Raw genomic sequence first — 15399 nt, forward strand, 5'->3', positions numbered from 1 at the left:
AAAAGTAAATATTTTTGTTTTATTATTATTATTTTTTAATCTTTTTAACTCTTATAAGTTTACTTTAATCTTTGTGTAAATCTCATTGACACTATTGTTGCTTAAGAGTAGATTGACAGAGAAAGGTAAAGACATTGTAAAGAAACTACATCAGTCTGTGAAGTTCTGGGGTGATGCTTGATCTTCTAGTATAGAACTTCATCAGACATCATGTTTTGTTTTGTTTTATTTTTAAATTTTAGGAATTACTCACCAGAATTATAATATTTTTCACTTGATGAACTTCTTACTGTTATTTGCGGCATGTCTTTTTCATGAATAACAAAACATTATTATTATTTTTCAATGGAGTTTAATGCAGTGGCTCAAGTACAGTACAAATGAGTTCTGTGAAGTTTGTACCCACCATTTTTCTTTTACACAAGGTAAGTTATATTATGAAATTCCTTTTGTGTAAAAAGTTTAAAAAGATTTAATGTTGATAGGGATGAGATAAAACAAAATTCATAGTATATGTTTTCCCTTCTAGTTTTTCATGAATCACTTAATTTAAAAATTATATTAATTTTAACTTCAAATTAGAGCAAGAATGAGATTGAAGATGAACCTGGCAGTCAAGGCATTGTTTCTTCACTGTTTATGATATATGGGAGATGTTTTTGAAAAATCAACAAATTTGATTTGACAAATTGTTTCACAATAGCATGAAACAAGTATTCATTTAAATTTTGTGTTACTTCTAAATTAAAAGCCAAAATATACATGTGCCTTGATCTTTTGTATCTTACAATCAGTAATGGGCTTATATTTAATTTATCAACAAATTTGTTACACTTTCCAGTAAAGATTATACTTGGGAAATCTCCAGACATATCTGTTTTGTATTTTCTCTGTGGTATTGACTTACTTGTAAAACAAAGTCGTTGTATATGTGTTAAAAGTATATGTGAATGTTCGAATCAAGAGTACTGATTTAGACTTTTCTGTATGTAAGTGAGTAATACGTGTTCTAGTTATTTCATAAGCCAGTTTATTTCATCTGCTACATGTATCCAAAATTGCTACACTGAATAGTGGGCTTTATAATATTTATGAGATGAGTCCATTTGTTATACAGTTGTGTGTTGTACATTTTTTATATGCAAAAACGGCTCGTTTGGGTTGAGAAAATATTTTACATAGAAGAGCGAACAACGTTTCGACCTTCTTCGGTCATCGTCAGGTTCACAAAGAAAGAGGTAACTGACCGGAAGCTGACTACATGTTTGAAAGGGGTTGTGTAACTGAGTGTTGGAATGTAGAGGGCGGCATTAGATGTTAGTATATAAAATTTTATTTATTTTATTATATTAATATAGGTATAATGGCATTCCTTTATATTGGTTTATTTTGGGTTTTTCTACTTGTTTCTCCAATATAGAAGTCGTGGCAGTTATCACATTGTATTTTGTAAATAATGTTGGTGTGGTGTTTGTCAGTGTAGTTTTTACATAGTATAGACCTCCATTTTGTGCCTGGTTTTTGAATACATTTGGTATTAACTGGAATGCCATATTTTGTTACTCATTTTTGCCAAATGTTGGTTATTTGTTTGCTGATGTTAGGAATATATGGTATACAGCAGTATATGGTTTCGTGATTTTTTGATGCGTGAGATATATTTACTTTAGTTGGTTGATTTTGCTTTCTGTCTAGGTGTGTGCGTATAATGTTTTCTACGGTTTGTGAGGGAAACTTATTGATGTTGATGAAGTATTGTTTTATTTTGTCTAATTCATCGTTAATTTTATCTGGTGAGCATAGTTTTATGGCTGTGTTTATTTGGTTTCTTAGTATGTTGAGTTTTTGTTTTGTTTCATGTGCTGAGTCTCAAGGAATGTATAGTCCAGTATGGGTGATTTTTCGGTGGATTTCTGTTTTGAATTGTGTGTCGGTTCTTGTAATTTTGAGGTTAAGAAATTATATTTGATTGCTTTCTTCCTGTTCACATGTGAAGTTAATGTTGGGATGTATAGAGTTAATGTGATTGAAAAAATTAAGTATGTGTTCTGTAGATTTGAATCCCGCAACCGTGTCATCTACATATCTGTACTAGTACAGTGGTGGATGTAATGCTGTGTTAATTGCTTGTGTTTCAACTTATTATTGGCTAGAACTGGTGATACTGGGTTGCCCATGCTTAGGCCATTTGTTTGTATATAGTTTTGGTTGTTGAACATGAAGTTTGTCTTTATCGTGGTGAATTCTATTAGGGTTGCTAACTGGTTACTGGGAATTTCTATGGTTGGGTTAGGGTCTCGGATATAGAGTTCTAAGGCTATCTTGCAGGCTTCAGTGGTTGGAACTTCTGTAAAGAGGGATATAACATCGAAACTGGCCATTAAGGCTTTATGATTAAGTTGATTTAGATTAGACTTGAAATTAAAAGAGTCTTTGATGAATGAGCTGGCTGATGTTACATATTTGGAGAATGCCCATGCTATGTATTTACCAAGATTGTAATTAAACGATTCATATGTGGACATTATTGGTCGTAATGGACAATCTGGTTTATGAGGTTTGGGGATGCCGTATATTTGCGGTGTGCGTGAGTCGGTTTTACTTAGGTAGCAATAAAGTGTTTGTGAAATTGTGTTGGCTTTTTTCATTTGTAGTAGTAATTTGTTCAGTTGCGTCTCGTGTGTCTTTGTTGGATTTGTGTGTATTGGTTTAAATTTGTTCGTGTCTGATAGGATGTTATTCATTTTTTGGATGTATTCATTCGTGTTCATTATGACTATAGCGTTACCTTTATCTGCTTTTAGAATTTTTATGTTTTGTCTTGTTTTAGGTTTTTAATGGAATTAATGTCTCTTTTTGTAAGGTTGTTTTTTAGTTTTCTGTTTTGTGAAATTATGTTGATGGTTTTGTGAGAAAATTCTTTGAAAAAATCGTTTAAGATGTTGTTTTTAGGTGTTTCTGGAAAATATAAATTTGTAATTTTACCTGGGAAGTTTGGCTGTTGGATGTCAATAAAATTATCTAAGTTGTCTTCTTTCTGTTGGTTGTTTTTGGTTGTTTCCTTGTTGTTGTTCTCTGTAGAAAGTATCACAAGTCTCCTGGCTAGGTCTTCTAAACATGTTTTGATTTCTATGGTTGGAATGTACCTAGGTGCTATTGCGAAGTTGAGTCCTTTGTTAAGTAGATGTATCTCGTCTGTGTTTAATTGTCGGTCGGATCTGTTAATTATGAGGTTAGTCAACGGTTTGTCGTTTTGGTGTCTTTTTTGTTGTTTACATCTTAGTTTTTCTAGTTTTTTGTTGTGGCAGATCTTTTTGTCTCTGTCGTTCTTAGTATTGATTTGGTTTATGTTTCGTTGTATAAGTCCGTACATTTCTGGTTTAATGCAGCATGCCAGTTGATGGTCTAGGTTCATTTTCTAGGTCGAAACGTTGTTCGCTCTTCTATGTAAAATATTTTCTCAACCCAAACGAGCCGTTTTTGCATATAAATTTCTCAACAAGTGGATTTCTCTACATCACTGATTATTGTGTTGTACATTGTCTTGTGGGCTAACCTGTGTATCACACTTATCATACAGTTTATTACATTTGCTAGGGGACTTTTGGTTATTTAAGTTTTAACAGGTGCATTATTACCCTTTAGTTTGATTGGCAGAGCACTGTTCTGCCATCTGAGAGGTATTGGTTTCCATCCTGTTCACCTGAAATTCAGAATGTAGATTACCATGAGCTTAAGTTGCACTTATCAGAGTTGATACTGGGATGTGGAAAAATAATTTATCTAGCAAGCCAAATCAGGAGTTTGTATCACCTCAATCCTGATGTTAGGTAACTTGAGATACTTTTCTTAGGCATAACAACAGTCTAGGCAAGTTGCAAGGTACCCAACACTATGCTCAGAAGAAAAACATACAATGTTAAAATAGTATTATATTTATTACTTACTGCTATAATTGTAACATAGACAGTTACTTTATCAAGTGAATTATATTAATAAGTGAATAATTAAGAGGCGACTGTAAGGCAACTTATCAAGTCATACCAGATAGCCTTTGTGACCTGCATAACTTATTGGATACTCTACCTTCAAAATGAGTAGACTTGTTTACTTAGTGAATGTCAATTGTTTGATTGAATAAAGAGACAATCTAACTTTAAGTTAGTTATTTAAGACCTAATAATTTTGCTACCTGATGATTTGTTAGTTGTTTGTTTCACATTTTCATAAACAGGATTCAGTAACTACACAAGTGATAAAAACCATACCTATTGAATAAAATGAACTGAAACCCTAATGCTCACACCCAAGCTATGTCTTTGGGTTTAACACATTTGTTATATGGCTCATTACAAATGTTTATACATTTTTAAGTCATTTTATTTTCTATAATGATTTCAATGTAGAGGTTTCTGTAGGTGCAGATATTTTAGTCAGAAAGTCTATATCACAACAGAAAAATTCAGGTTTAATGTTGATTTGTTTTGTACTAATATTTGTTCATTAAGAAGAAAACATGTACTCTGCCTCATTCTGTGAAGATCTGACACTTAGTTACACCTACCCAATCATTTAATTTTGTTTTACAAAGAATGTGATGGTTTACTTGCATGCATTTTGATATAATTTAGAACCTACGTTTCAGAAATCTATCTTTTCATTAGAATATGACAGTTATGTAGGATGATGTATGATGTATATTAATTTTCAATCTACATTTCAGAAATCTAATTGTTTGATGTCGTTTTTTTTAAGATGTGATTTAATGTTATATTTTAGAATATATAATTCAGAAACTTGGTCCTGTTCTTACAAAGAACATTGGAATTAACTAAGATCATTTTAACATTACGTGTTCTATGTTTCATTGAGGTAAGGATTAATCCCATTTGTGTAAATACTGTTTCTTGCCATATTTGATTTGATATTTTAAATTGTAATTAGTTCAGTTTCTGGTTTGATACATTGATTTGTTTTTTAAATCTGGATGTGCTGTTTGTAGCTATATAACTTGTGTAATATCTTCAAAAGATTATGGTATTCGCGATAAGGTATATAACATATTTTATTAATGGATTCTATTTCTTTTTAGTTTATTCAACTGATGTACCTCACAGTAATTCCTTAAAGGATGTTTCGCTTGTAATCACACAGCTCATATTTAAAATTCTGAAAAAATGTGTTTGGTGCAGCTTCATTCTGTGCTTGTGGCTGGGGGTCTTACCACTTGTTATAGGTAAACTTAGCAAACTGTTCAACGTTGCTAAGGTTTAAGAAGATAATATATACTTCAAGATAAGAATAATTTGTTTTTCATGGTTTTAAAGCATGGTTCTGAAATCTTTATATATATATGTGTGTGTGTGTGTGTGTATTTATATATATACTCTTCAAAAAAAGAAATGAAAGGGATATTTTTTTATTTTAAAGAGAAATATATGTAATAATGTTACAAGCTCAGAGTATGTGATGTTACACGTGTTAAGGCACTGATTGTCAGACCAAAATGACAATAAAAGTTGTGCACTTTGAAAACGGAGGAAAACATCGGATTTTTCGCCAAAACGCATTCGTGTCCAATAAATTTGTTTGAGAGATCTGCATGTTATGCAAGTGCAATATGTGCACTTAGTTAGTATATTAGTTAGTTTAGTTTAGTTTGGGACGAGTTGGACCGACGTCTGTGATGGCGACAACCACAACTGCAGACTCTACCTCAGCTTGCAGCAGCTTCGCAGGCTGAGTGGACAGCCATTCCACAGGATGTGATTCGTCATCTCATCGCTTCCATGGACAGGAGATGCCAAGCAGTTATTGATGCTCACGGGGGGCATAGTTGTTATTGACATTGAGTGATGTTAAACTTCAACTAGTGAGCGTGGACTTTGCCTTTGCAGACTTTGGATGTTCAGCAGTGAATGTGCAAAGTTTCACACATGTCATACAGAACTATCTGGAATAAACTTTTTAACAATTTGTCTCAAATTTTGCCTTTTGCGTTTCTTTTTTTGAAGAGTATATATGAATTCAATTGCTAGTGTTGTTATATACATTATGTATGAATTAATTCATTGATTTAGGTAACATAAGTTTGTCAAAAAATCACCGTACAGTATATGTATATATTATTCTTTCAGTAAATGTATGTGTTTAAACTTCTTAATTTGTTTTGATTTTTAAAAATAACAGAATAGGTGAAATTTAAAAAAAAATTCTGTGGTCAAATACGTATATATACATATGTACTTGTGCTCATATAAGTATTTAGTTACATGTAAATGATTAGGCTTCATAAACAAATTAATTTAGCACTTAAATTATTAGTACTGTACCACAAGTATGAGGTTTAATCTGGAATATTTTCATTCTCTAAACACAATGCTAAAAATTCTTACATGTCTGGATTTTATTTGCTTTCAGATCTGGAGATGTATTAAATTTCGAAAGATACTTGTAGTGTGGTGTTTTTTAGGTGAAAGATACTTGTAGTGAGGTGTTTGTTTGGTGATTAAAAGACATTAATATTAGAATATTTAATGGAAGTTTTAAATATAAATTGTTTTACTTCATACCTGTCAACCAGGTTTGATGTCTACCTCTAGTTATTACCATGAAAACCCATAATTTTTTTATTCTACCAGCAGGTGTATTTATGTTTTCTTACTTCTCTTTCATTCATGTCATATGTCTAGTGTTGTAACTTGAAAATTATGGACTAGACTTGACAGTCACCTTACAAAACATTTATACTTTCTAAGTATTTTTGTGTTGTAAAGATAAATATTTGGCATTGTGAGAGGAGGAATTTCTGACACTGATATAACATCTCATGCATAATGATACAGTGAAAGGACTGCAAATTATGATAATAATAAAACGTTACTTTTAAACTTTTTCAATTGCTTGTATGATGTTTTAAGGTGTATAGGTAAGGTTAACAAGACATTTACAAAAGTAATATTTTATCCCAAAGAAATACACTTCCAAACTTTTTAGAGTAATGTGCAATGATCCATGCTGAAAATATTTTTGTGTGAAAATTTCAGTTTGGAAACATGTATGCATACTTAATAATTTGGCAAAATGTAAGCAAGATAGTATTCTTGTTGAATAACTGAAAAGAGTAGTATGTGTTGATTTTATTTGATGTGAGAAGGTTAAGAAATATATTAACCCAAAATTTAACAATACACTAATGTTATATATATCTCTAGTGTGTTTATTTTTTATCAATTCTGAATGAAGAGGAAGATTATATAGGAGGACATTTTGTTTTGCAGCTCACGTATTCACCTTTCTATTTAGTGGATCCTTTGGCTCCCTGTTAAAGTTACCACTGTTCTTGGTCAAAACGTGAGTTCATATTATTATATCAGTTGTTTTCTTTTATGTATTTACAAACAACAGGAAATACTTCTGAAAATACCGAATATATTATTGAGAACTTTACAATTCATTTGCTCATATCCATTGATCAGGTAGAGTAGTAACATTTGTATATTTTTATATTTCTAGAAACTTGATTACTTATTTAGAACTGTTTTCCATAGTATTGCAAACGGTTCATTGTTTATTCGACATTTCTAACATATCATAACTGTAATTTTAAATTGTGAAGTTGCTGTCTAAGTCTGTTGGAAATGCAGTGAAGTGACAAGTGGTGTTTAAAGAAAGCAAATTTTTCGTCTTCCTTATCTTTATGTGTGTAATGAACAAGACACTGAGTACATAGAGGGAAATACCATGAATACTCAAAAATGAAATGATGCTCAGTAATGACTGGGGATGGTTTTTGTTGATGTTTTAGTGTAAATTAATTTTGATCTAAAAAATAACATAATGTCTAACAACTTAGTCGTCAGTTCTGAATGTACCCTTTAAAAATGTAAGCTTAGTTGTGGGCTCACCAGCCTAACTTTGCTTCAAAATATTTTCTTTCGTCTGTGGAGTGTGTATTTCTCTTTGTTTATAGATATACAGGGGGGTGTACAAAAAAAGTGGCCCCTCTTGAAAATGTTCTTAATTTTTATGTCTTTTATTTGATAACAGAAAATATGTAAAACAATGTGTTTTTAGAATGCACTTGATGAGATATGTTTAAATATGATCTCAAATTCTAATTTTAACATTTATCATAATGGAGGCTTGAATGCTAACTTTAGGAGGTAACTTTATTTAACTTACTTATCCCCAAATTGCAGTCTCTTATTTTTATTTTTCATGTATCTTTTTCATTTAATCTTTATTTATTTTTCTTCTTCTTAACTTTTAAGAGCAGTCACCTTCCCACAGCTGTCTGTGGGCAGTGAAGGGTGATATAGATGTAGGATGGTGTTGGCTTGAGCACACAGAGTTTGTTTTCCTAATTTCTATTTCTATTGCTATTCCTTTATTTTATTTCTTCATGTGAGACTGGCAAACCAAGGTTAAGACTGATAGACAGTGTATCCCCATCACAATATGGGTCCTACTTCTGCAGTCACATCCAAAACCTAGGGTACATTTTATATCCAACATTATAGCCTATACCTTGGGGATCCTTTCAATTGGTGTAGCATTTTTTTTATTTTTGACTTTTCTTCTTGTTGTTTATAACAAACTATATATATAATAGAAAATATATTGAGGAAAGGTGGTAAATGGACCTTTCCACTTTTAAACTAGTTTGTTGTATTTCAAATATTGATTCTATTTAGATTTTGATCAATAATAGTTTATAAACAGCTTTTCTACCAAAAGAAAGATTAATGTGTCATATCCTCAGTAATTAAAAATGCATCTTTACTTTTACTGTAGTTTTCTTTAACATAATGTTCTGAAATGACCTTCCATTAATTTTTCAGTTTTGTTAGCTTAAGTGTGATACATAGAGTACATTAAGAATCATATATGGTACTAAATTTTGAAGAACTTAAGCTAAGATGTTTCATAAGGTTTTATGAAATTAAACTAATAGCAAGTTTGGGATTTTGCAGTTTTAATTAATAGGCAGCTAGAATTAATTATACTTTGTTTTGGAGGTTAATAATTTGGAGTTAATTAAGAAGGGCTCCAAATAAATCTATTTGTTTATATAAGTAAAGTGAATTTTTTATTTGAGCAAAATTTCAGGAACAAGTAAGTAAACATATTAGTATTTTTAGTAAATATTTGAGAAGCTACATGAGATTTTCTGATAAAACATCTATTTAAATGAAATATGTTGGAAACATATTTAATAATTATTATGAAGTAATCATTTATGTTTACAAAAAATTGCAAGTTAAAACATGTTTGTTATGCTCTGTTAATGAATATATGTAAATATATGTGTATTTTCAAAAAAATATTGGCACATGCTTTTTTGAATAGATTTTTTAATATGTATAAGCACTTTCATGCTCTTTCATTTGTAAGTATGGTTAATGTGTAATTAAAATTGACATACATGTATAGTAGTAATCATAAAAATGTACCAACCTGTGAATTATTAATTTTTTTATGAACTTTGAGAACTGAGGTATAGGCTATAACATTTCATTGAAGTTTACAAATATAATCGACACCAAATTCATAATCAAGTTGAAGAATTCTGTTGGAGAGCATAGAGTTGGATGGTATTGTCTTTTTTTGAAAACTGATGCTGATGGATATCAGTTTAAACATTTCTTATGAAGGGCATTATATGAGTGAAATGTGCAAGCCTGTGAAGAAAATATTTTATAATGTCTGGTTAAGCATAATCATTTTGTATAAATATATTATAGGAACTATTTCCATGTTTTTTTTAATTTCTGGAAATACATTTCTATGTTTTCTCAGCTGTATTTTATATTATAAAAATCATAAAGTTCAATGTTGAAAACTGTGTATATTATGATGTATGCACACATATACAATCATACACATACAGATAACATTTACTTTGAAACAAACGAGCTGTTAATTTTTTAATTTGATTTAAAATGATGGAGATGCTTTTATATTTTGAAGTTTTTGTAAAATGTCTGATTAAAGGAATACATTGTGTATATATATACAATACATATATTTGTTGTATTAATTATATTTATTTTACAGAGAAAATCTTTTGAGTGACATCTTGTTTGGTTGGTGTATTATTGTATGTGCTTTGTTGGTGTTCTTCGGTCTAGTTTGGTTACATGATGAGATTGATCTTCATGGAGGGCCTTATTGGTTAAAACAGCAGCAGGGAAGGCTGTTACAAGAAATGGTAAGTAATGGTAATGTAAGTCCTTAAGCCAGTTTCACTTTACTTTAAAACACTGTTTTGTCCACTGTGTATTTCTCTTGTTTATGTACACATTTATCAAAATTTTGCTCATGCTTTAAATTTAAGAAATGTGTGATTTAATTTATTATTAAAGAAGTAAGCTTTGTCAATTTCATTTCATTTAGTCTGATATCAATGGCTTAAAAAGAAAGCAACTAAAAATATTGAAATCACAGATCAGTGGGTTAGTTATTGAGTTACCTACTGTGCTTGGAGGTGAATTACTTACAAGTTTTAATTATTATTGATGGCATAAATTGTTATTCATTCAGCGTTTTGACTATTAATGTTTATTTTCAGTTCATCCTTATTTTTCTCATAGTTGTCTGACTATCATCAGCTGTTTTCATATGTAATAGTGTTAAATTTCATTATTCCTATTTTGGTAAATAATTAGCATAAGTATTATGTCAGGATGTTTGTGCTCCCTCGTGCATATAAACACATTTATTACTTTAAGCAGTTAAATAAACGTTTGTTCTTATGTAACTTGAAAAAAACAACTGAATGTGATTTTGGCTGAAATGTTGCTGTTCAGTTCTTTTACTGTCTTCTGTCAGGTATTTAATATTAACAAAAGGGATCATATAATAACTTATGATAATAACTGTCAGATGCAAAACAGTAAAATTATTTTAACTCCACCAAATTCTGTGCATTTTTAAAAATTAATTTTTGAAATTGTTTTTCTTATATTTAATTCTATATTTAAAAGAAAATAATTATACAGAATTTAAAAAATTAAAGCCTGCATTTTGGTTGAAAACATATAGATAGAAAATGAAATGGATGATGCTGAAAAATTTCTCAACTAATAAGCACAGATATATAATTTTTGCTAATGTTTTCGTGTAATTAGTAGGTAGAATGAAGCATATGTATATTTTTAATTGAATGTATTTAAATATATATATAGAAGCATTTTGATCAGTAAAAAAATAAAATTGCATATTTTAGTCATATTCAATGTAAAAATGAATTGACTGTTTAGATTCAGTATTATAAGTTTACTGTATATTGTATAAAACTTTGTTATGACTGATAAATGGTAATGATTGTATTTTGCTCAATATTTGCTTATGATTTACATAATTTTTTGATGGTAATATGCTCTTAAATATAGTACATACCCTAATCTCCATGAACAAAGGTCAAATTTGCCTTATCACCGCAAATAATATGCACCTAATCTTTTGCAGTACTGCATTAAAAGTAAATAAATATTTGATGACAAGACTGATAGTGTATTATATAATAATTAATTGTGTGTTAGTCATAGTGCTTGCTATATTTGGAATTGTCGTTGGTAAATAAACATTGTCAGAATGTTAGAACATCCATAAAATTGCTAAAAGTGAGTTTGTATTACTACTTGCTAAATTTGCAAATAAACATATGAAACATTTTGAAGAACTAATTTGCAGCATATTCATTTGCCATGGTCCTTTCAAAAGCTTTGCTACAATGGAGTATATGGAGTTTGTTCTGAAACATTTCCTTTCTGAGCATGTGCAGAGATGACAGTTTGGGTTTTATGATACCAGTTTAAAAGTATACTATGAAAAAAAACCTAACACAACAAAGCCACATTGGCGTTTAGTTTAGTGCCTAAAGAAGATAGGGACATTTTGATTTTGTAAGGTTGTTTTAAAAATATTCCTAACAACTCATGACAGAAATCCTCCTAACTCTGTTGCTACACACACTGTCAATTCAGCTGATCATGTGACCCCAATGTAACTGTCAGAGTTTCAGTACTATAACTCTTAACATGTTTTGTGTACCTTCATAAAATTTTCAAGCTTTTAGTAAATGTAACAAGTCCTTTGTAAACAAAAAATAAAAATATTTAATCAGGTATTTTAAGTACAATTTTATCTCTGAATATATAGTGCCATTTACTGCAACAATGAAATACTGGAGAAGTTGATCCAGCTATTTGAGGACAGTGATTTAGGGTCAGAATTTGAATGTTTCACTAAAAAATGACTTGAATATCAAATATAATGTAGCAGTGACTAGTTTTATGTTTCTAAACATTTCTAAGTGTGCATCTAAGTAAATTGTAATAATCAAGACTTAGGTTCTTAATCATTTTATTTCAAAAATCATGTTTTAAGATACTGAAAATAAAAGCAATGGGAGATAGTTCTCAGTGATGCCTTAGAAATAGAGATAATTAATAAGACATACCATCAAAATGCAACGTTTCTAGTAAGTATGCATTATTCTTCCCCATATGTGTTGGAGAAGATAATCTGGACAGGCTTGGTTGTAAAACAAAATATTTAGATTTTTTGTAAAAAAAGGCATATTATATTTAGAAGTTAATGGCACACTTAGGTGACACTTTCACAATTTTTTAACAAGAACGGAAATTGTGGGAGCTCATGTACGTTATACTTTCATGGACTGCATTTTATGCAGTTACAAACATTCAGTGCACTTAAGTAATAGTTGAGTCTCACAAGATCCTGAATCACTTAACTTCTGATCAAAATGGTTAATAATACAAGTAAAGTATTAACTGTTAACATTAACAGTGTCACCCTAGTTCATCTTGAAAGCCATAACTACATAATTAAATAAGGGAACATGACTGAATTTTTTAAGTTGTCTAATCTTCTAAGATAAATTATTTGGTAATAATAATAGCAGCAGTAGAATCATACAAGTTTTGGTTGAGATTTTACTTGTTTTTTATTGTTTGTCATGCATTCTGCAAAACAAAAAACATACAGAAGAGATGTAACATATACAGATAGAAAATCAATATAATCAAAAGAGTAATGACTGTGCATACATGGGAAATTTTTTAAACTGCTAAAAATTAATTTAGGGAAGTACAAAGAATGCCACCACATGAATGTGGGAAGCATTTTAAACTTCATTGAACTATGCAAAAATAAAATTAGAAATAGGAAAGTATGGATGATGTCACTACATTCATAAGAGCGTGGGTGAGTATAGGTAGCATTGTGTATTTCAAATTAAAGGTATTTGGAAAATGGATAAGTCATCCTTCAGAAGTCCAAATCAGACAACAGTGTTTATGTGTTAAAGTTCTGTGTGTAGATTTCTTCCTTTATTTATAAACACTTAACATACCAGCAGCATCATCTTGTTGAGCCTCAATACTTTTCCTTGATATGTAGGTTTTCAAAGTATCACTATATCTGGTGTTTCTTACTGGATAAGTTGATTGATTCTTTGTTTTTGATCAGACCATTTGGCTCAAAGCGTCTTTTGTACTAGAGGTATTTAGTGAGTATTTCATGTTGTTAAATAGGCTCAACCTACTTAAGTATTCCTTTGCAGTCATTCCCTTGCATGACCATCAAATTTATTTGGAACTCTACATGTGTAAAATCACATGTGAGTAGTAAGGGCAGGCCACTGAATTCTTTTAATTACTTTACATATAGAGCACTGTCTGTACATTTTATAAACTTTATGCATTCAGATATGTAACACCACAATAAAAAAATCTTTCAAATGCAAAGAGCAAGTTATCCTCTTAATTTTTTATCGTATTTCAAAACTTGTTATATGTTGGAGTAACTGAATAAAAATTGATTTTTAAATATGAACAAGGTATTCAAGTTTCTTACACTTAGGCAGTTTAAGAGAAAAATAAATGACATATGTTGATTTTTTACTATTAAGGATTTCTTAAAATCATAGCACTTGTAATATTTATGTAGGATTTAGAAGATGTGATTGAAACTGAAGAAGTTGATGAAACTTTGTTTGAACTTCCCAATGAAAATGGAGGTAGGTATTTTATTTGTTGGACTAAACTGAAAATAAGAATTTTACATAAAAGAGCTTTGATTGAGAGGATTCTATGGTTAAAGATTACATTATGAATGTACATTTTATGTTTATATCAATACATAAAACCTTACACAGAAGAAGAAAATATTTAATAAATATATTACAAATTGGACTGAGTTAGAGAGTGCAAGTTAAATGGAGTTACTTTTAGGCCTACTTAGTGTTTACTAATGTTAAGCAGACTTTTATTCACACAAGAATTTATTCAAAAAGTACCTCAATTACTTTATAACCATGCATTAATGGTTCTATTGTATGTCTTACTACAAAATATGGAACATTAGGCCTATCACTTCTACAGTAGTTGACTTCATGCTGAACTTTTTCCTTGCCCATAACTTTACTTTCTTTTGCCATTGTCTGTCTGCTGTTTTTGCTCATTTCAGACTACTTATATCTTTATCACTTAGTTCCTTTCCCATTTTCTATAAACCTGTTTATTCTCGACGTCAGTGTATTTAACTCTTATTATAACATAAACTAAACAATAATAAAATGTTCAAATATAAAATAAATTAATCAATTACATCAAAACTAAACAGTTTTTTATATCATGATAGTTAATGACCTTTGGTGGTGGTTGAACAATGCTTATACCTCTTTGCACCCAGATTTAAATCTATTCACAGATCATCCCTTCAGAGCTGGGCTGCATGGGTCTTTGGTTTATGGAGGACCATTCTCTTCATATCATGGCCCTCAAACTTCTTTCTGTTTGTCAGACTTTGGATCATTTGCTTCTTATTTATAAACATCAATTGTTCTTGAACCACTACAACATTTCATCATTGATGACTCATGTCAATCACCAAGTAGGGTGCCTGGTCAAGACCCCTGTATTTTATTACCTTGGATCTTCTCTTTCAGGCCCATAATCACAACATTTTTTATTTGATGGTGTGTCACATACTGGATGCTTTAAACCTTATGGCAGATTATCTTTCCTGACTAGACCAAGTTTACTTTTCATCCCCTTATTTTTGGTGGCTTTGTGGTCAGTGGGGTACTCCTTTTAACACTGCATTTGCCATCTTCATCAATTACCAGTTACATTAGTTTGGTCATTTGTTCTTATTTCTTAAACTTTGACCATGGATGCCTTCAGCCAGGGTTGGTCAAACAAGTTCCTTTATGCTTATCCTCCCATACAGTTACTTCATATGGTGACCTCTCTCATCCATACTACTCTGTACAAAGTCCTTGATTACTTCTTACTGGCCTGCTCAACCATGGTTTACTTGTTTACTCCAGTTATAGTTTTTCCCTTCCATTCCTTTCCCCTTATTCCC

At 30.5% G+C, this 15399-nt stretch overlaps 1 protein-coding gene across 1 annotated transcript in view; it reads left to right on the forward strand.

Moving 5' to 3' along the window:
- Nucleotides 1-15399, forward strand: part of LOC143250808 (E3 ubiquitin-protein ligase MARCHF6-like) — a 77459-nt gene that overhangs the window by 8872 nt on the left and 53188 nt on the right. Inside the window, exons 4-8 of the mRNA XM_076501830.1 lie at nt 352-425; nt 5093-5236; nt 7281-7353; nt 10060-10213; nt 13978-14047. Of these exons, the coding sequence (XP_076357945.1) occupies nt 352-425; nt 5093-5236; nt 7281-7353; nt 10060-10213; nt 13978-14047 (515 nt within the window). The remainder of the gene's footprint in view (nt 1-351; nt 426-5092; nt 5237-7280; nt 7354-10059; nt 10214-13977; nt 14048-15399) is intronic.

Source organism: Tachypleus tridentatus, chromosome 5, assembly GCF_004210375.1.
Source record: "Tachypleus tridentatus isolate NWPU-2018 chromosome 5, ASM421037v1, whole genome shotgun sequence".
Lineage (NCBI taxonomy): Eukaryota > Metazoa > Arthropoda > Merostomata > Xiphosura > Limulidae > Tachypleus > Tachypleus tridentatus.